This window comes from Centrocercus urophasianus, unplaced genomic scaffold (assembly GCF_019232065.1).
Source record: "Centrocercus urophasianus isolate 14NV4802_14NV808 unplaced genomic scaffold, USGS_Curo_1.0 seq_10, whole genome shotgun sequence".
Classification (NCBI taxonomy): domain Eukaryota; kingdom Metazoa; phylum Chordata; class Aves; order Galliformes; family Phasianidae; genus Centrocercus; species Centrocercus urophasianus.
The window spans coordinates 79,021,095-79,042,846 of record NW_024884142.1 but is presented as its reverse complement, the minus strand read 5'-3'; the positions used below and the strand labels follow the sequence as shown (position 1 = coordinate 79,042,846).

The 21,752-nt window shown below is 46.8% G+C and overlaps 2 protein-coding genes across 3 annotated transcripts in view; both read right to left on the bottom strand.

Moving 5' to 3' along the window:
- Positions 1 to 4,276: 4,276 nt before the first annotated feature.
- Positions 4,277 to 8,536, bottom strand: ZFP36L2 (ZFP36 ring finger protein like 2). Its single transcript, XM_042829248.1, has 2 exons — positions 8,317 to 8,536; positions 4,277 to 8,178 (listed from the first exon to the last, which is right to left on the bottom strand). Exons 1-2 carry the CDS (start codon positions 8,365 to 8,367, stop codon positions 6,760 to 6,762), a joined length of 1,470 nt encoding a protein of 489 aa, XP_042685182.1. The 5' UTR covers positions 8,368 to 8,536; the 3' UTR covers positions 4,277 to 6,759.
- A 1,570-nt stretch (positions 8,537 to 10,106) lies between these two features.
- The window catches only part of THADA (THADA armadillo repeat containing), a 211,502-nt gene continuing 199,856 nt past the window's right edge, over positions 10,107 to 21,752 (bottom strand). For both annotated transcript variants that reach the window (XM_042826019.1, XM_042825953.1), the window contains 2 exons: positions 11,348 to 11,514; positions 10,107 to 10,941 (listed from right to left, as the gene is read on the bottom strand). In XM_042826019.1, coding sequence (XP_042681953.1) covers positions 10,618 to 10,941; positions 11,348 to 11,514 — 491 coding nt within the window. In that variant the 3' untranslated portion in view covers positions 10,107 to 10,617. The remainder of the gene's footprint in view (positions 10,942 to 11,347; positions 11,515 to 21,752) is intronic.

Genomic DNA, 21,752 nt, shown 5'->3' with positions numbered 1-21,752 from the left:
ACAGGCAGTGCCCTACAGACACATCCTAAGTGTCTGGCATACTCACATTTCCTTTTGATGGTTTTCACATACAGCAAAATCTGTCGTTCTTGTGGAAGAAAGGCCTGATAGTAAACATAGAGAGAAGTTGCCTGTTGAATCTTTTCAGAGCCAAAATAATGCATGACTTCATGCAGGCTCCTTTTCTTATTCCTTCTTTGTGCTCATTTACCCACTAGAAGAGCAAACCACCCCCCATTGTCATCAATTGGATTACAGATTTCACTAAAACATAGACATCCACTTCCAGGTTTGATGGCATTTAGGACTAAATTCAGAGCTCTGTATGCATCAGCCCAGCCCGTGAGAGCTCTGAGATCACTGCAGGAGCCAGAGATACTTGCCATCCACAGGCCATCAAGGTTGAAAGAAGTCATTCACGGGAAAGTCAGAAGCTTCACATATATATGTGGATATAAGCAAGTCTCAACAACCACAAAAGCCAGTTGTTAGTGCTTCTCTGCAATGAGAAAATGGTTTCCATACTGCTTTCAGTTCCTTTTGCATGCAGTACAGTGAATCTTATCCTCGCACAGTCAAAGGGTAATCAAGATCTCATAAGTTACCAGGCCTCTTACTGTTATTGAATTTCCCTCCATTTCTTATCTTGAGTAGCTATTATGATTCCAGGTATTCAAGGGAATGTCACTCAGAAAAGATAAGGTAATAAGGCCATTGATATAGGACCCTTGTACTTAGATTTCTGCATACCTGGCTCCCTGTTTATATTATTAACCATGTCAGGAAAAAAAAAGGGGGGGGGGTTTAAATTACCCAACATTTCCTTCTCAAACAGTGTGCTGAGTAGAAATTGCTCAGCAGATGTCATCTATCCTTCTACATCAACAGAAAAGAGATTTTTTGGGTTAATTTTGCCTGTTTTCCTAAGGAATGCAGATTCTGAGGGAAGGGGGTCACCCCAAAATCCTCCATTAAAATATATCCATCTCACCTCTTTGAAATGAGAATTTAATTGCTTGAGTCTGTTTGACTAAGCTTGGGAGAAAAAACCCAACAACTTCTTTTTAGGCAGTAGGTCCTCTAGACCTTGGGGGAGGAATCTCATCTCTCCATTCTCTTCTCCCCAAATTATGTTCTTAATAAACAAGTTAGACATACAAATCAACGCTCTTCATTACATTCAGCAAAAAATACACAACCTGCTAAAACAATGCCAGTTGATAACAAGCACTTACTTTCACATTCAGAACTTCTCTGAAGACGAGCTTTGCCACACAGCCATTATTTAGTTTCCCATAAACAAGACCAAAGATCTGCTACGGGATACATTCCTGTTAATGAAGTCCACTTTTGATCCGAGCCATCTTTTAAATGTTGATACCTTTCCAAATGCAATGAGAAATCCTCAGTGTCCGGGAGAACCATTTACATCATCGATACATAAAAGAAGTCCTAAAATTGGCATACCTAGAAGTTCCCAAAGAACTTCAGGGGAAACAGTGTTTCTCCAGACTTGGCAAAACCCACATAAGATGGATAGGCCGATCTTGCAGCTTGGTATGGAGGCTCTGTGCTCTTCATCCCAACACTCCTGCCTCCTCTACTAGATGCCAGGCTCTACCTCCTCCTTTACACCAGCTCTGAAACTCATCAGATTCATCATGCAAGCTGCCAGCAGGGTGCAAGACTCTGGATCAGCAATCTGAACCAGGTCAGTAAAAACGTGTCAGAAGAGGACAGACAGGAAAAGAAATTGCTCTCTTTTGGTGGAGGCAGCCTGCTACACCACCTCGAGTCTATCGTTTTCATTCCAACCTTCCGATAATGTCAGCAGATGAGCACTTACAGAGCTGGCTGTGGCCACCCTGTGGGGATGGTCCTGCCTCTAGCTGCCACATCTGCCCATTCCTGGGCAGACACCAAACAGCTTCATCATCAGCCAAAGGCAATATCTAACTTCACTGCAAATGGAACAAGGTGGAAAGCCCAGTATCTTTGCCTTAAAGCACTGAGGAACGTGAGCCTAAGCCGAAGCATCACGACGTGAGGTTTCAGTGTCCAGAGCTAATGTGCTGCCATGCTCTGTGAGCTCAGCAGGCAAAACCTGCAATGTCTCACCTGACCCATGACAGAACACAGCCACTCTGTCAAGCCAGGTTCACTCTCAAGGCCAGCAAGAACAGACAGGACAAATGATTAAAAACACATAGTACGAGTCCTTTAGCTTTAATACTATGCTAGCAAAATGGCATAAGAAAACCAAGCATACCTTGACCATAACAATGAAATTTTGGGCCTTCTTTGAAAATGAGACTTTCAGGTGCACACAGTTTCTTTTTTTTTAAATGCAAGCTGCACACTCCAAAATGTGTTGAAAGACCTAATGGGTGGCATGCAATGCAATAAGGGATGGGATAGGGGATGAGGGCTGAAAATGGCAGAGGGACAACAATTTACATTTCAAAGTATTGGAAGAGTTGCACCAGATGTTTAAACGATGTTCCAACAAAGGGCTCGTACCTTTTTATGTATTAACCACTGAAGCTCTGGTTTGCAGCATTCTGCGTCTGAAATATACTTTAGAGCTGACTGCCCCAGTGATGTGGTCATTTCAACAGGCTACATGGAACATGCCATGAATTTGAGCTTCTACACCTGAAGTGGGGATAAATCGTCAAGCAAACTGCACTTAAGCTAGGGCCAAGATGCACCAAGTGAAGAGCAGCATGCCTGTGCTCTGTGGCATATCGCTGGGAACTATTTCCATGTTGAGCAATCCATGCAGATGTGTCCTGAATCAAGTTTAATTTTTCTGTGAACTTCTGTCAGGAACCAAGATGGAACGCCAAGAGAAAGTAAGGACACTGGAGCCACACCACTCTCTCTTCACCTGAGAAAGACAAACCAAGGAACCAACCAACCAACCAACCACACACAGACAACAGCAAACAGAGAAATGGAGAAGACTAGGGATAAAAAGAAACAGAACTGCTGACTCAGCACATTGAAAAACCCCACAGTGATCATGCCATCTTAAATCAATTCCCTTTCCAAGATCTATACTGCTACCTGCATTTCTGTGAATGTGGCTTTACTGCAATTTCTTTCAGATCAAAACTGAAGCAAGTACAAAAGACTGCCCAGCCGACAGGACTGCAAGCGTCCCAGCTAACCAGCGTGCGATAGCAGAGACCTTGAAGCTCCTTCTCAGCCCACAGGTCTTATTTTTATGCAGACTGTATTGATTTATTGCGAGGTATCAGGAAATTTCTGAATGGTCTGGCCAGCTTCACATGCTTCGCTGACTTTTGAAATGAAAGCAACAGAGCTTTTGCTTAAGTCAACAGTGTAAGTCACCGGTTTAAAGGTCACCACTTGATTGCACAGCACAAGAAGCAGACACTTATCTTCCCAGTCCAAGGACTTCTGGCTTTCTGGGCAGCAGCACACAACACTGTAATGGATCATTTGGAAATACGCTTTTGCAGAGATATAAACAAAACAGGGTACAAGAGGACAGGCCTGTGAGCACAGGGTGCCTGGGCCTGCTGTCCCACATGTAGCCCTGGCTTTAGAGGAGCGGTCACCAGGCCATCCCGGCAGCCTCCTCCCCTACACAACAGGCGGGATGTAGGGCAGCAGCTCAGGGCGCAGCCTGCACCAGTGCCCGCGCCATCACCCTGAGCCAGGGCCGCCAGGAGGTCGCAGGGAGGTGAGGGCATGGAGCTGGTAGATGCCACCGTCCCACATACACCATGGGCAGCAGTACGGGAGATCTTGATCTGCTTTGGAGAGGCAGTGCAGGGGAAGAGGTGGGATAAAGCAAAAAGTGCACCTTGGGAAAGAAAAATCCTGCAACTCCACGGGGTGTGCACTCCCAGCTAATGCACTTATAGCTCAGCAACTTGTTTCCAAATCCCAAAAGCGAGTCAGGACATCGGCCCGGCTGAGCTGCAACCGCAGCAAGGCCCCTCCTGCGGGCACCGGGGGGCCTTGAGAGCAGCTCCTCCAGAACTGCTAAGAAAGCAATCCCCAGCAAATCCCATCGGACTAACCGTAAAAAAGGGCCAATCCCAAGCAAAACCTATCGGGCTGACCCAATGAAAAAGGCTGGCTGCTGTGGCAGGGCTGTGTTGTCATACATCGCTTACGTTTGTTTTAATTTTAAACCCGGAGTCAGCCCAAGGTTTGTTACACAAACATATGGCACCCGTATTACATTCTGCCTCGTATTTATAGAAAGTACTGCGGCAGTCCAGACAGCGCAAAGATGCCATAACGTTAACAACATTTATTATTAGTATGACAAAAGAACAAAAGTAAGCCTGCAGAAACCATGACTTTAAGTTTAAGGGGTTGATTGGAATAAGGAACCAAACTGCAGAGCTATTAGTGAAGAAAATCCCTCCAGCATTAACACACGCAATCCCCAGGCCACCGAGCGTTTTGTTATATAAACACGCCCCCAGAAAGGCAATTTCTTTAAAAACTCAAGCCCTGAACACTGATTACCATGTTTAATACCAGCCCGATTAGCACTGCTGAGCCCCAGCCCGGGGAGCGGTGAGGCAGAAGTCCTCATCCCTTTCTGGATCCTGCTGCTGAGGAGAGGGGATTTGGGACAAAGGGTGAATCTTAATGATGCCTTTTTATTGCCCTGCCACTTCCTCCTCAGCCCAAACAAGTGGGAAGGGTACCAGCATGTCCCCAGCAGCTATAAATGCCATTACTAGATTTTTCCATTCCAACTGCAAAGGTACACGCAGCAGAGGCTGAATCCTCTACCCTTGACCTAAAAAGAAAGCAGGATAAAAAAAAAAAAAAAAAGGGAAGCAGGAGAAAGCACCCCAGCAGCACTCGCAAGGCCGAACATTCTGGAAGAGCATATTAGCTTTGGCTGCTGCCCAGCACTAGCTGCAGGAGTGTGCTGGTTAATCTGTAGCCAGACTGAGAGCAATGGGGAGCAGGACAGGGCCACCCTGCAGGCAAGGAAGGGTGAGGGGCTGGGGGTGTTGGTTTTTTGTTGTTGTTGTTGTTTTGTTTTTTTTTCAAAAAAATTTTATTGGGAGAACTACAAAACATTTACAGTACAAAGTTTACAGTCTCACACAATTTGTAGTGAACTGACTCCCGAAAAATATATTACAACTCAAGTTGACTTATCCTTTAGTTACATTCAAAACATACTTCTGTTAAAGTAGTCCAAAAGAGTACATAGTGCTCAATCTGTACCTATGTACAAACAAAACTAAGCTACCGCTCATTCATCCACCGTCCAGGAAAGTTTTGGAAAACTCCCGACTTTCTACATAAGAAAAAAAAAAAAATATTACAAGTTTTGGAATTCAATTAAACAAGATATGCTCGTGAATAAAGTTTCAGATCCAAAGATGGCCGCCATTCTTACAAAATAAAGAGTGGTGAAATTTTGCTGTAGTCAAAACCCATCCCTACATTCAAATTATCACCTCAAGCATTAAGAGAAATACTCATTTGGTTGAGAAGTATTTAAGGCAAGCGTGGACCCTCCAGAAGGCACTGTGAGGCATAATACTGGGCACCCCAATTATTGCTACATCCGTTGAGACTACATCACAGTGTGAGTGGTGGAGTTAGGCAACGAGGAACACTTTTTGGTTATACTTGGAACGAGGCTGCATCAGGTTCGCCACTTTGAAGTCTGATTGCCAAAAGTCAGTCTCTTGTTGGTTTTCTTCTACTCGGACGGGCTACAACCATTTACATTCTAAAAAAATCCCATAGAAATTCCTCAAACTACTTCCACAGCATCGAGACCGATTTCTATACAGAAACCATGCAATCTTTCAGATTTACGTAAACAAGGAAAGAAATTAATGAAATAAATATTACATACAATCTCTTAAATTAAGAATTTTACTCATTTACAATAAAATAACCAAGTGAAGTTACAAAAAGGCATATATTACTGTGAAAAGAACACACTCCACATTTCGCCGATTAATAATGGCAATCATAATTTAAACATAATAAAAGAATATATATCTATTGCTTTTCATCATACCCGATAAATACAGTATGAACAAATTACCAATGCATACTTTTCACAAGATAATAAATAAGTTAAATAGTTTCATATTGAGTTGTGTGCAGTGACTCATTCATGCAATCAACTCAAAACAGCTAAAAAAAATTAAAAAAAAAAAAAATCAGCAGTTATTCTCCAACAATTACAAACTAAACTCGGTCGAGTGCTTCCAAATAAAGCAACAACGAAAAAGAAAAGTTGTTCTAAGCCAAACATCCACTAAGTGGTGGCAATGGAACCAATATTAAACTTTGGAATGAAGGTTTTAGCATTTGTTATAATAATAATATATAGATATATAAAAAAAATAGAAGGTTGTTATCAAGGCATATTCTTGGCAGGATGTTGGATTTCGCGCTGGAGAAGCTCGCGGTGGGTCCGGCCGCGTTCCCGGATGGAATGGTGCTGCTGGTGCGGATCAGAACTCGTCTCCGGAGAACGAGAAGGACAACTCCGAAACACAAATCCCCCTTCTTCCAAGGTCTCTCTAGAAAAATAGGTTTGTTCAGTTCACGTCAGTCGCCCTTTCGCACGACGCTTTTCGCTTTGTTCAGCTCTCGTGTGTACATTGATAGGTTACGTGTATAAAAAAAAAAACAAACAAACGACAACAGACAAATAGAGAGGGGGGCCGGCTCGCTCCCCGCGCCCCACCGCCCGCGGCCCCATCCTTCTTTCCTTCCTTCCACCCTTCAGTCGTCGGAGATGGAGAGGCGGCTGAAGATGGGAAGGCGGCGGCCCGAATCCAGGCCGGGCGACTCGGAGCCGCTGAGCGAGCCGGAGCTGAGCGAGCCGCTCAGGTAGCTCTCGCGGTCCGAGAGCGAGTCCGGCGGGCTGGGCGGCGCGTCGAACACGGGCGACTCGGAGAGGCGGCGCAGGGGCTGGAAGCTGAAGGGCGGCGAGGCGGGGGGCGGCGGGCAGCCCCCGGGCGGCGGCGGCGGCTGCTGCTGCTGGCAGCGGTAGTAGGCGGCGGCGGCCACGGCGGCCGCGGCGGCGAAGCCGGGCGTGTGCAGGGCGAGCGGCGCTATCAGGCTGCCCAGCTCCTGGCCAGAGAAGGCGAAAGCGTTGTTAGCGCAGGGCGGAGAGAGCAGCTCCTCGCAGTACGAGGCGGAGGCGGGCGGCGGAGGCGTGCGGGAGCCGCCGGGGCTCTCCAGCAGCGCGGCCTCCAAGCGGCCGCCGGGCTGCGGCGGCGGCGGGGCGGCGCCGTGCGGGTGCGGGGGGTGGTGTTGGTGGTGGTGGTGGGCGGAGAAGCCGGAGAAGCTGAGACTGTGGTGCAGCTTGGGCCGCTCCCCGCCGCCGCCGCCGCCGCGCGGGTGCCCGAAGCCGCCGCCCAGCGGGTGCTCGCGGGGCGCGAAGGCGCGGAGGTCGCCGGTGCTGCCGGCGGGGTGCGGGGCCGCGTGGTGGTGGTGGTGGTGGTGGTGCTGGTGCGGCGCGGCGGCCGAGGGCGGGGGGGCGGCGGCCGTGCCCCCGCCGGGCGCCGGGCGGCGCTCGTCGGCGTTGTGGATGAAGTGGCAGCGCGGGCCGTAGGGGCAGAAGCCGATCGTGTGGAAAGTGCGGCAGAGCTCGGTCTTGTACTTGGGGTGGCGGGTGAGACTGCGCAGCTCGTGGAAGCCGTGGGCGAACTGGCACTTCTCGCCGTACTTGCAGGCGCCGCTCTCCTCAAAGGGGCGGCACAGCTCCGTCTTGTAGCGCGTGGAGTTGATGGGCGCCCCGCCGCCCCCCGAGCCGCCCCCCTTGCCGGCCGCCGCCTGCTGCTGCTGGAGCTGCTGCATCAGGTGCTGGCTGCGCTCGCCGTTCTCGCTGAAGGAGCGGTCCCGGAACTTGTTCTCCTTGTTCAGCAGGGCCGTGGGGCTGCCGCCGCCGCCGCCCCCGCCGCCGGAGCCCGGCTCCTTCAGGCCGCCGAACGAGGAGGAGGACGAGGACGAGGAGGAGGAGGACGAGCTGGAGCCGGTGGGGCTGGGGAACTTGGTGCCGGCGGCCAGGGCCGGCAGGTTGCTGGTCGAGTGCCGCCGCAGGAAGCCCGGCGCGAAGCTGGAGCCGGAGGAGGTGACCGGGGTGCCCACGGCCTTCTTGTCCAGCATGCTGCTGAGGTTGGTCAGCGACTTCTCCGTCTGCGGGGCGGAGGGACGGAAGAAAAAGAGCGGGTTGCAGCGGGACCGCGCCGAGCCCGCGCCGCCGCTCCGCCGAAGTTGGGCGGAGGAGCCCCGGCCCCGAACGCGGCACCCCCCAGCGCCCCGCGCCCCCCTTACCTTGCACAAGAAGTCGATGTCGTAGAAGGCAGATAACAGCGTCGTAGACATCTCTAGATCCTGTAATGGTCGGAAATACAGGAAGGACCGAACGATCCCGCTCTCCTCGGAGGGTTTGGAAAAGCCACGACGAGACGGGAGGGGGCCGCGTGCTTCGGAGCCGAGACGGTCCCGGCTCCTTCCCGGCGGGGCGGGCGGGACGGCGGGTGCCGGGCCGAGGCGGCGACGGCGGCTGCACAGCAGCGAGCGACCTGCGGGAACTCCGCGGCGCCCCGCGCCGCCTCCATATAAACGCCGCCGCCGCGGCCCGCAGGGGCGGGCCCCGCTCCCCCCCGCCCCGCTCCGGCCCCCGCCCCGCCCCGAACCGAGCGGCCCGGCGGCGGCCATGGCGGCACGGGCCCCGCGGGAAGGGGCCGCCCCCGCCCGCCCCGCCGAAAATAAACCCGTGCCACGTAACTGCCGCGGGACAAAGGGCCGCGCGCGGGGCGGCGGCGGGTGCGGGCTGCTGCGGGCTGCTGCGCGCTGCTGCGCCACCCCTCCCCCCCCCCCCCCCCCGCAGCCCCGGACGGGCGGCTGCCCCGTGACAGTGGCGCAGCGCCTGCCCCGCGCCGCCGAGCGGGAGGCGAAGTTAGCGTCCGCAAGGCTCAAGCGCTCGGTGGTCGCCCTACTGCGAGCCGTGCCCGGCTGCAAACTTCCCACGTCAGCAGGAAGCGCGCGCTGTCAGAGCGCGTTTGCGAGCGCGGGGCTGGGGGTGGGTGCGTTCCTCGGCCGCCCGTTGGGCTTTGCCCCACGCCGCGCTCCTGTACCACCCTCCCCTCCCCCCGACCCATCGCCGGTGGGTCCGGCCCTTCGCGCCCCTCAGGGCCCCTCCGAGCTGAGCTCGGCGCCGCGCCGCCCCCTGGCGCCCGCCCCGCGTAACACTGCCGGCCCCGGGCAGTGCGGCTGTGCCGCCCGCGTGCGGTGCTGCCCCGAGCCCGGCGCCTCTGCTCCCGGCCCGTCCCTAGCGAGCTGCTGGGGCCGGCTAAGGGTTAAAGTCCTGCGAGCGGCTGGTGCGCGGTAACTGCGAGCAACGAAACCGCCAGGCGGACCTTTATTTGCTCCCTATAAAGTAGGGGGGAGCGCGGCGCTTGCTACACAAGCCGTGAGGCACCGTGCCACCCAATGCACCCGACTCGTCCTCGGGGCCCACGGAGCTGCCAGAACGCGAGCTGCCGTCTCACGGCCACCGCCCGGCACCGCGCGCGGCACAGGCGCCCAGCTCTCATCGCGGCGCTAACTTTCCCCTTTGAGCGAGCGGGCGCTTCGCTTTAAGTAACATACGTCACCTCGAGCCCTGCAACTGACAGCGAGCGCTCGGATTCCCGCTCACGCTCGAGCCCCGGTGCGATCTCCCGCCCCCGCCAAGCCCTGCCTGGAAGCGCAGCCCGCTCCGCAGCACAACAGCCTCGCGCTCCACCTCCGGCCGCGCGGCCCCCGCCCGCCGGTGCCGCCACGCACGGCGGTGCTCTACTGCCACCTGCTGGCCGCCCATGGCGCTGCACGGCCCGGCCCGGCTCTCCCGGCTGTCCCGGAGCGGCGGCAGCGCGGGAAGCGCCGCAGACAGCGCCGCTGCTCGACTCGCATCGAGTGAAAGCGGTTTGCAAAACGTCAACGTTTCGCAACAGCGGCCATTCGATTTGCAGAAAATGCGGGCACGCGAAGCGTTAACTGATGCAGGTCCATCTACAAGGCTGATAGCAAAGTGAAGTTCAGAGAAGAATGCAGTAACGTTTAAAACAGTCAAAATCTTGTCAAGGGCAAAGAAAGAAGCCAAGGTTTATTTAAGTAACACTTAAAAATTTACCCTATCCATTTAATAATTACCATTCCACACATAGAAAGAAAAAAAAACTAATTTTTTATTGGTATTAAAATAAAGGAGGTCAAAACTTGGACTAAAACGTACCCTAACAGGTGGCCTGCACCTGGCTGAATGGAAAATATTAGGCTGAGCTGCTCTACTTCCTACAGTAGCAACAACAAACCATGCTCAGCCGAATTAAATTAGCAAATGCATTTAAAGGGAACGGTCCCCAGCAGCACACCTGACAAAAAAAACGAATGGACTCACGGATGGAAAATGCATGGGAAGCATGAATAGTGAACAGTTTATGGCAGGCTTCTTGGGCTCATTATGGCCATGTCTCAGCTCCACGGATACCCTCAGGATTGGCTCCTTGCTGAGCCTCCAGCTCCCTGAGAATGAACTTTTAAGAACTTTGTAGCTTTTTAGGAACTTTTGGTAATTTACTTTTTCAGATTTCAATCTTTGCCCTCGTCAACTGACCGCAGCAAATTCAGTATTTTAAGGCAGAGTGATATTTGCTCGTTCTGAATGGCCAATTTTGTGAATTCTGCCGTTTTCAAAAATTCTGGACTTGGAGGTAGGGCTGAAAGGAGGTGGGCAATGAGCTGGGCTTGGTCCTGGGCCCTTTGGGAGAGTCGGTCAAGCTCTCCTCCATCCGGCAGAGCCAGGTGGGTCACCTGGGAGAGCAGCAGCAGGTGCTTACCCAGCAACCTGGCACTGGTCAGCTTCTCTGCCCAGAAGTTCACTTCCCCTTTGTCAAACAGGCACTCGTCTTCTTCCTAAGTGGAAACACAGCCATTAGGAAAGGACCCATGTGGCATGGCAAGTGCTAAGTGAGGCTATAGTGAGGCAGGAGAGCATGCAGTCTGAACCCAGCAATCAGCAGCAATGACACTAAGTGCAATTAGCTGCAGCTGCAGCCAGCAGCCATTTGTTAAGTACCTCTTGATTTATTTCACTGTTTGTTGGTCTTTTAATTTCGTGCTGATATTGCCAGGCCACTGACATCAAACTCTATTTATTTATTCTAAGCACTGTCCATGTGATTTATTTTTTATTTTTAATTGTAATACAATTAATATTGGAGTAATGACCATCAGTCCACTCCACTATTCTGTTCCACCCCACCACGGGCCTGCAGAAGCACAACAGCCCTGCTATGGGACAGCAGCAGGTGTCACTTACTGGGGTGGATGTCTGCAGGCCTCCCCTTGGGTCGCTGTCTCCCAGCAGCCACCCCAGCAGCACTGGAATGCCAGCATGTGTCTGCCCCCACTGCTGGAGCTGCTCACACAGTGTGCCAAAGGCCAAGTCCAGGGCCAGGGGTGCGTTCATGACCCTGAACGTGAAGCCTAGCAAGAGAAAAGACATGCAGTGATGTATAGCAAGACCAAGATTTACACAAACATGTTTATAATGATGAATCAGACTGCAAGCAAGTTAGATGGATACTTGTCTCTGTGACACAGTTTCAGTTTCCAGTTCCAACATCATACACAAAGCAGCTGAAACACTGATGCTTGGTACTTTTTCCTGCTCACATAGTGACATTCCTCACTATGGATGTCTGTACACAGAGATGTCTGTTAGAAACGCTTCCAGAGATTGTGTCCTGACACCCCAACATGGTGACTATTTACACAAACCTGCAGCTATGCCATAAATCTGAGCTGATGACTCACTGGAACCCAAAGCCCACATTGTATGAGCTGGGATATAAAATGAGTCACTATTTGGTATGCAGTCCCTTTTGTACATGGTACAATATACACATACGCAACATGTATGAGATCAGCACACAAGACAGGTCTGCAGAAGATGCTAAAGAAGGGCAAAGCGGACACTGTTTACAATATCATCGCAGAGCTCTGTTTACACAGTTTTTGCTATCAGCTTCTACAGTATTTTCCCTGGGGACTGAAGAAATGAACAAACAAATGCCAAAACTGCACACAAAACCATCCACCGCTTGGTATTTCTTCCCTAAACTTCCCCACTGGCCAGCAGCCTTGTCTGCATTTAGACCCAGCCTCGGCTTTCACAGATATGGGTTTCACCAGTGGTAACATCAGGGCAGTTGTTTTTTTTTTTTTTTTTAAATGAGAAAGAGGACAGGAAGGGGACAGCTAATGAACAAGTCCCTGTTAAATCCCTGTTACTGTAAAACAGATTTTGGCAAAATTCACCCTTGTCCACAGTCACCAGCAAAAAAAACAGCTGCTCACAGAATAGCCTTACTTCTCTGCAGTGACATCATACGGATGTGTCATCATTGAAGACTGCCTTTTATGAGCAAAGTAAATAGCAGAGCCAGGAAAATCGATGCAGAAGGAAGAATGCAAGAAGTACGGTCTGGGTGCACCTCCTGCTCCCTATGCCAGCAGCACATTTTCCAGAGTATGCTCTGGAGTATTTTCTGGTGTATGCTGGTGCAGAAGAAAGACTGTACAATAAAATGGGGTCTGCATGCCATCACTGGGGAAATAGGCATGCCAATGAGTAAGGAAGAGCAGGAAACAACTGCGGGCAGAACAGGCTGATGACAAGATGAGCACATGGTATCTGATAGACCCAGCGAAGTCCAGAGCACATCAGGGAGGATGAATTAGGATTTGAGACCATGAGAACAAAGGACTGTAATAAAGAAGGGAGTGAAGGAAAAAGAACAGATGGTCCCTTCTTTATCTTAGAATTAGATGAGGGTACATGGAAATCTCCTTGGACAAGCCACAGGAAGGTAGGCAGTCAATCTCCTGGTGACACTAATAACACTACATACACGGTTTGTCTCTCTGGTAGAGACAAACTTTCAAGCCTGTTTCCTTCTTGTGAAGACTTACCACAGTATCAGGGCATCCCTCAGTTTTGTCAGTGGGAGAAACTTTGCAGGGGCACAGTGCCACATTCCCACACCATTTACTTTAGGTTTTGATGATGTTTCTTTCCAAGTCTTTTCTCTAAGCTTGCTTCCTCCATTGCTGTGCCCACTGGGGCCTCTAATTATTAGGTGAAAATGCCCCAAACTGACAAAGTAGCAAAACAAAGGTACTGCTTAGATCAGCCCTGCTTGCTAGTTGTTTTTCAACAGTGCAACACAGAAAAAAAAAGGCTATTTTGTAATGAGAAAGCATGGTAAGCTTGCATAGGAATCCTTGTGTGAAAACAAGTGAAATTGTATATATTTATATTTTTATATATATATGTATTTCTATTTATGTATTTTTTTTTCTTCTTGAAGAAGAGAAAATTTACAAGAACAATATACAAAGGAAGTCTAACACACAGGAAAAACACGAAGGCTGAACACAGCGCTGTTCCAAAGACACAGACTGCCCTCCCGTGAGCTGCAGACAGCACTCAACTGATCTGCCAACCGAGCACATGAGATTTGCTGCTGAAGCCAGAGGAAAACATAGAGGCATCCCGTTGATAAGGCTGAAACTTAAGCTTCAGACGTTTGGGAAAGAGCCTGCCAACGCTATGGCCTCCTGGCACTTGAGGTGTGACACAGGCTGAAGGGCAGATCAAAGCCCGGCCCTGCCTGCCCTGGCTCTGGCACAGAGCACCAGAGTGGCTGCATGGTTCCCCCACCATTTCCCCAGCTGCTCACACAGCACGTTGCCATGAGCTGGTTTCCACAGCAGCTCACACAGGTATTTGATACTAGAGTAGTTCAGGACCTGAGCTGGAGGTTACCACTGCCACATAGGCAACAAAGCACTGGAATAAGTATTCAAAGGTGTATCTACTCCCTTAGCTTTTGAGTGCTGAAGTGACACAGAGAAAGAACAGCAAGCAAAGTTACTGCACCCTTATGATTTAAAAGGTATAAAATGCTTTCAGCGGGAAGAATGTTTTGTGGCTTTGATGACCCCCTGCTCTAAAAATAACAGCACTGAATGCTGTAAGCGTGTAGTTACGCTTTTAAGGTACCCACAAAAGGTGCATGTCTTCTAAAAATTAATGTGTGTCTTCACTGACATATTAACTGACGAGAACTGTTCCTCACATCAGTTTGCCTGCAAAACATGACTGCTTTTGAAGAAGCCACGAATTACAGATTACCTGATACCGAGCTCATGACTCACACTGTGACTTCAGCAGCGGTCTGAGCACGCTGGAAGCTCTCTATGGGCAGGTGGTTCTCTCCCTCACACCAGCCTCTGGCCATGGCCTTGATGCGTAACTCCTGCCAGCTCAGGTCCTCTGCTGAGCACCTGGTAAGCTAATGCTCAGAACAGCAAAATAAGGATTTGGTGTGCAACAAAGTGTGTGGGCTTTCCTGCTCGGTGAGTGAGCTGAGCTGCGTGCCCTGCAGCCTGAATGGGCACGGCTGGAGCTAGGGATAGCGAGGTCCCACGGCCCCTGCACAGAGCAGGAATGCAAGAGGAGAGAGAGCAGGACCTCCCCTGGCAGCAGGCTGTCTGGGCAGGTCAGCCAGCACCCAAAGCTTCACCACCAGAGCCGTGTAAACAGCCTGCTAACCAAGATGACTCAAAGAGCTAATAATAGCCTCTCATAATGTAAGCAATTACATATTTTAAATAAGTGAATGAAAAAAAAAACCAACAGATTTCTAGAACCCACTCCTGACCGACAGCCACAGGGACTAAAATGGCAGAAAGTGAACCTGGAGATGTGGCTATTAGCAAACACTGGAAAATACCATAGTGTTCCTACCACAGCAGTTCTGCAGGCTGTGTCAAAATGATCACTTATCAGTTATTAAAACTCTAAAGCACTTGTATGTTCCAATGTGCAAAAATACAAGCAACATGATAAGTATCTTGTTAAATAAGCCATTATAGGGGCTGAAGTACAAAAAAAAAAAATTCTCTGTGCCTTAAACAAGTAGTTACAAGCAGAAGAATTAATACTACTCCCTGAAATGAAAAACTAAAGATAACCATCAGGTACTATGTTTTTTTCATTTTCAGGAAGTGAATTTTCATAAAGGGAAAGGGGTTAAGTACTGCACTGTTTTAGTCTTCTTTGTTAATCCACCCACATAAAAATTAGACCTCCTACATGCACATTCATATACTCCAAAAGCTTTGATCATGCCAGATGTAAATATTTCTTTTAGTCACATATTACATGTCCTCAAACTATACAATTGTTCTCTGTTAAAGCCTTGGTGATACTGTGGAGAGCTGAAAGGATGTATTAAAAGCACACGCATGGGAGACTTCAACAACAACCGTGATAAAATATAAGCAAAAGAGAACATACTCCTTGCCTGCAAACCATTTTGTAATTGTTTTTGCATTGGAAACTGTTAACTGAAGTTCATTTTTGATCAGAAGGTAATGCAGTTTGTACAAACGTATATAGTGTGTTCATAAAGAAAATAAGCAGCACTACAAGGGAGCTTAGCATCAAGGCCTCAAGAGCAAGCATCACAAAGATCAGGGCACCAATAGTGAGAATGTTGTCAAGGAGAAGGTAAAATATAGGTTGAAACTGAAATTACAGAGAATATTTTAGGTAGACTAGGTATATTCTAATGCTGTAAAAAAAGCGCTGCCTACCAACCAAGGCATAGCCAGCACTACTTTGCTGTCAATACAGTACTTCACAGCACCCTGGTAAAGCAGGGCGGTAGGATTCTTGCTTCAGAGACAGCACAAACACATCAACCAAGTCCACTGAATGCTTACTTGGCAAAACTGGGGATTAGGCTGATACATCACCTCAACAAGATGATGAATTCAGCAGGAGACAATTTTCCCATCCAAAGATGGTAGATCCAGCACCACTCTCATTAATACCTGTAATGTTGGATTTGCAGACAGGACATTTCAGCTACTAAATCAGTACTCACTTTGGTAGCACTGAAGGTTTTCTTTTGGGTGTTGTGTAATAATTAGGGTTACACTTGATGTATCAAATATAAGAGAACTGGCTGATGCACTGCTGCAGATGTGGCTTCATTTAAAACACTCAGCTCATGTATGCACGTGCTTCTCAAAACTTAAAAAATCTCAAAATTAAAAAAAAAAAAATAAAAATCCCACTGGTCCATTCTGTGAGTTACATAACCTGGCAAATAAATGGAGATTAGAAACTATATTTCTTATGTTGAAATCACCTGCCTGTATACTCTGTATACTCTGAGTTAGACAGGAATTGTGTAACTCCACAGCAGTGCAGGGGGCAGATGGTGCAGCCACCAGAAAAACCAGAGGACCAAAGAAGGCAATGGCAGCAGATAAAAAGCCAGGAGGCTTTCATTCTCACTCAGCCTCCACAAACACCATTACAGTGTGACCCTCCTTCAGGATGTGAAGATTAAAAGGACAAGGGAGAGGTAAAGCAACAACAACAACAACAACAACAAAAAAAAAAAAAAAAAAATGCAAACCTGTCAACCTCCAGAGAGCTGGCAGAGGGCTGTTCACAAAGATGCTTGTTCATTGCACTGTGTCAGTTTAAGTTACAAACATTGCAATTTCCAGTTTATAAAATGACCGGTTATGTAAAATCTAATATATAAGCAGATTCCTTTTCATAGTGTTTCATAAAAATCAAAGGCAATTAGATCATTTCTATCCTCTCGAGAAATAGCATTCCCCCGGTGACGTACAGCTACTTCATCTGTTTTCCATTTTCCTGCCCGAATCTGCTTTCCAGCCGCACTTTTTCAGGGTGATTTTAAAAAGAGGCCTTCTTGACATCATGCAACACGATGTCAAAACACAACACCATTACAAAACAAACTAATCAAAACTAATTTCTTAATGGTTGCAGTCTCTGAGTATAGCAGCAGTAATGCTGCTCTCAGCTTTGGCTTTGATTATAACCAGATCCGAGTTAATAACATCTCTCATTATGATGGAAACGTACAGCTCAGGACCAAACAGAATATTCAAGTCCCTTCTTGAACAGAAAAGCATGAACATTAATCGTCTTTTCAAGACCACAATGTCCACATTTTTGGAATGTGGAGAGAGCAATATTTTTCAACCGAGAATTATGTTTTAAATATACATACACACACAGGCTTTTCCCATACACGCCATGCCTCCTTTGCACAAAGGGTTTTATTACCAAACAACCACAGCTAGTAGATCCTTCACAGGAAATGAGCATTTGGACTTCACTTGCAGAAACAACCCCCTACCGCAAAGCCATGTTCCAATTTAAACAGCAAAAAGCCATCACCTCCCGCATAAACCCACAGAACTTTCGAGAAGGTAAAAAATATTATCCTCTGGCTAATTATTTAGAAGAATGCCAACGGAGTTTATATGTTTGAACCCAGTTAGGTATGCACTGGAAAAATGAAGATGTCTACTCACAGTTTCAAAATTCGTATCACCAGAATTATATACATGACTTCAGATTCCTATCATTGGTGTGTTCTGATACTGAAAGAACTTTTTGCTTTGCACTGAGGAAGACTACCAGATCTGATTGAGATCTGTATTCCAGCTGTCATGCAGGAACACTGGAGGCCAGTTTGCATCACAGCTGGGATTAGAGAACGTTATCTGGAGAGGGTGGTGAAAGACTGATTATTTAAGGGATAAAAGAATAAGGAAAGTGGGAGTAATCAATGTAGAAGACTGCAGACAAAATGCTTTGCAATACTTGAAAACCAATAAACCAATATAATTCAGGATTACGTTCAAATGCATAAAGAAGTATTTTTACAGCAGCAGTAAAAAGGCAGGCTCTCCTTCATTATTGAGGAGTCATACAGCCACTACCACCGCAGCGTGCATAAGGTGCCTATCAGGCTCTGTAAGCTGCTGCCCTGCTTATTCACTCGCAATTAAAATGCTGATAAGAAAAAAACGACACATAATAGATTATTCACATGAACACTTCATTTAACATTTACCACTTCCAGACTCCAGGGCTGAGCACATACAATTATCTTTCATGTATTCCTTCTTAATTTTCAGGAACATAACACTCATAACCTTTATATAACGGTGCCACTGTGTAATTAATAGAGCTAAATGAAGCGCTGTCAGTAAATAATCAGTAGCCAGCCCTTGATGGATGAGCTGATTCTAATTCAGTGCATTTACTTTCAATTTTAATTAGTGGCATTGTATTCTACAAAGCAAACAGTTCCCTCACCCATGTGACGATCTAACATTGTATGAGAGGGCTGAGAACAACTTACAAGGTGTCAAAATAAATTTGGAGTACAAAATAAGAAGTCACAGTGATTACACATTCTTATATAATGTAATCCTTTAAAAAGAATCAAGTAATATTAAATTCCCAGAACAAAACCCACCGGTTTTACCAAGTACCATACATCTCAATAAACCCTGCAAAGACAAATCATGACTTTCAAAGCAGTCTCTCCTCTTTTTTAAATTAAACTAACTCATATGAAATACTAAGTGTAGATTGGTGGATTTTTTTTTTTTTTTATTTATTTTATTTATTTTTTTTTTTTCTAGAAAAAATACAGGCATAAAAATGCTATGTGTTTCCACATACAGGTACTGATGTAGCACCATACATAATCCTTTTTGGTACAATAATCCTTTTTCCAGATGCATGCTCGTTGCAGCTGCTGACAACTGCTAAGCAAACTCTTCACTTTAGAATTGCTGGAATTTACAGTCACTTTAGATTACTGGAAATTTTTCAAATACAGGAAACTTTGAACTACTAAAGACCACATGCATTACAGAATGCTTTGAACCAGTTCTATGTTTTCTCCTAAATGTTAATTCACATTGGTATGTCTTATCTTTCTTCCAGCAGTTCTGTGCTAACACAGAGAGGCATATTCCTGTAAGGAAGCCGTAGCTACTGAGAAGACTCCTGATAACTACAAAGCATCTGATCCAGGAGTATGTATGATTTACTGAATGTAAGTATTTTTGAGCAGAAGAACAAAATAAAACAAAAAAGTTGGGAACCTCAGCCACTCAGTCTTCATGTCTGTATTAATGCCATATAATTAAACAGTGTGGGCAAAGGTTGTTTTCAAGATAACATTATTTATATTTCATTTTTATCCTAGTTTTATATTAGTTATTAAAAATGGTGATATTTGAAAAGAACAGACTGTAAGATTGCTCTTACAGAAAGTGCCAGAAATCTCATATATTATGATATTTGTTAAAAACGTTCATGACATATTCTCAGCTTCTTTGCTGGTCAATTCACTAATCCCATTTTCTCAGCGTGTAAGAGCATACAATTACAAACTGAAAGCCCACAGAAGCTGTTTACTACACAAAAACCTGATGAAAAAAGACCCTTGCATCAAAACCTTCCAACACGCATAGTCCAGACAGACAACAGATGAATTAAACGAAGGGATGAAACTTGTTTGCAAAGAATGGCTCACAAGCAGTGTTATTTTTATCTTTTTCCTAACAATAAACATACATAGATACATAATGCCATAAAAATACTGTTCAATTTGCCAACACAATCTTATGGCAGAAACTACCAAAACTACAAATCTGTGATGCTCTTTCTTTTCTGTCAAGATCCAAATGCCTTCTAGTGCCTGCTTGCAAACTGCTCTCCATGCAGTGTTGTAGCATCTTCTGTTACATACATTTCTGGCATTCTGATGAAAACTCTACCTGACTCTAGAGTTGTGGTTTACAGAGAAGCTGATGTTGTCAGTGTTTTCCTTTTCAACAGCTCATCAGCCAGTACAGACCCACACCTTTTGAAAGACTTAAAGGCTACTCTTAAGATCATGGAGCATATTTTGGTCCAAATCAAGGAAGCAATCTCCTCCTTCTATCAGGTTGAGAAGCCTCAGAAGGTCTCCTGATTGAACTAACCTCTATAAGCAGCAACAGCCAAGAAAAGAGGAAAAAGCCCCACTGCTAGAACACATTCACCACAGTGTGCTGGAGGTAACTGTTCAAAGGAACCACTGCAAAAGCTTGTATGTTGCCTGGCAGCAGTTCTTGTAGGTGTCTAACAAGCAGATTATAAGCATAGCTGCTTATATATTATCTCAATTCTGAATGGAAAATACGTATCTTGGAAAAAAATTTCAACAATCCATCAGAGATCTACTTGCCCTTCACGAAGGCAAGATGATGGCTCAATGATTTCATCTGAGAATGAGCTGGTTTCTGGTATATACCAAAACACAATGAAGCCTACATGCCCCCTCGTTCCTCTGCTACCAGAAGTTGACCAGAAGGCAACACAAAGGCATACGGATCCTAATTATGGGCTATTGTGGCTTAGGCAGTTCTAGAGTACCAGGAAGGGCTGCATAATATTACTTCCCTAGATGATGTTCAAATTTCACACGAAAGCAAGAAACTAATTTTTCTCTCACACAACTCTTACCTCCTAGGTGACTTTCTTGATTTTGCAGCTTTAGCAACGCAGAGCATTTCCCCATTCTATGGGCACACTTCTTTGGAAATCTTTTTGGCCTGGTTGCATAATATTTGAAATATTTGAAACTCAGGTACTTCCAAACTGCTGTTGTCAGGTGAGTAACAGCTGGATCAAAATCTGCCTGGAAACTGCCAGCCATCGTGTCCATATCCCAAACATTGGTGAGGCAACTTCACCCATGTCTTCATCAGGCACTACACCACCTCACAGGCCTTGACACAGTAAGGTGGATCATTAACACGCAACATGGCTTATTTGAATTACTCTGAGGCATTCTTCCAAGCAAATGTATAGGAGGAACACGAACTGCTTATTCTTGCATGCAATGAGACTATATATACATAGACTCTTGGAGTGACGAACATTATTTCATCAGTAATCAGAATCCAGTAACTGAAAGTCTGACACAGATACAAATATATTTGTATACGTGACACTAGAGTTATCAATTTTACATTTGTATTTTCCATTTCTTTCCAAGTCTTTTGTGGACTTGGTTTGTGTCTCTTCAAATGAGAGGGAACTGAAAGAGTGCTGTGAGTGCTCTTCCCAGAATATGGATGTCCTCTGAACATAAGCATTTCTTGCACAAGTGAAAAGTGAAGGAAAATTTTTCTCACATACGAGTTCAGGTAGGATTTGTGAACACCAGGGACTTCCTGATCACAGGGAAGAAGCCATTTCTTCTATGCTCTCCTCATTTAATATATAGCTTTGAACCTTTTTTATTCCAAATATTTCAAAATATCCAAATAGGAAGACAGAAAGACTAACTAACCCGTGACTCTCACTCATTCATCACTACATGGAATGCTTCCCCAAGTCACTTGCATTTGTATGTCCACAGAAATAACAAATGACATGATCTGTTTTCTGTGTGTAGAGAGGAGAGATGTGAAGATTAAGATTAAAAATCTTGACTGATCTGAGGCTTCATGACTTGTTTTCTGACTACTCAGCATCCCATGTTTTAATATTCAAAATTCATTTGCCTCTGGCTTCTACTCTGTGTGCTCTGAACTCCTGCAACTCATGCCTCCAAGGGACCTAGGTAAGCAGTCAGCAAGCTAGTGACCTCTTTTCTAAACTGGTTGAAATAACTTGCTTACCTGGACAAAAGAGCTCTCTGGGATAGGCAGGAATAGAATGCTAATCACAAGAGCAATACTAAGTGGCTTTGGCATGTTCTTTCTTGTGATCCTGTCTTACTTTATCACTCTGCAAATGAGGTAATGCT

Bases quoted from the DNA above. Each gene is read 5' to 3' on its own strand.
- ZFP36L2 (XM_042829248.1), bottom strand. From the start codon at position 8,367: ATGTCTACGACGCTGTTATCTGCCTTCTACGACATCGACTTCTTGTGC. The intron at 8,179-8,316 runs GTAAGGGGGGCG...TCCGCCCCGCAG, and splicing joins ACATCGACTTCTTGTGCAAG to ACGGAGAAGTCGCTGACCAA.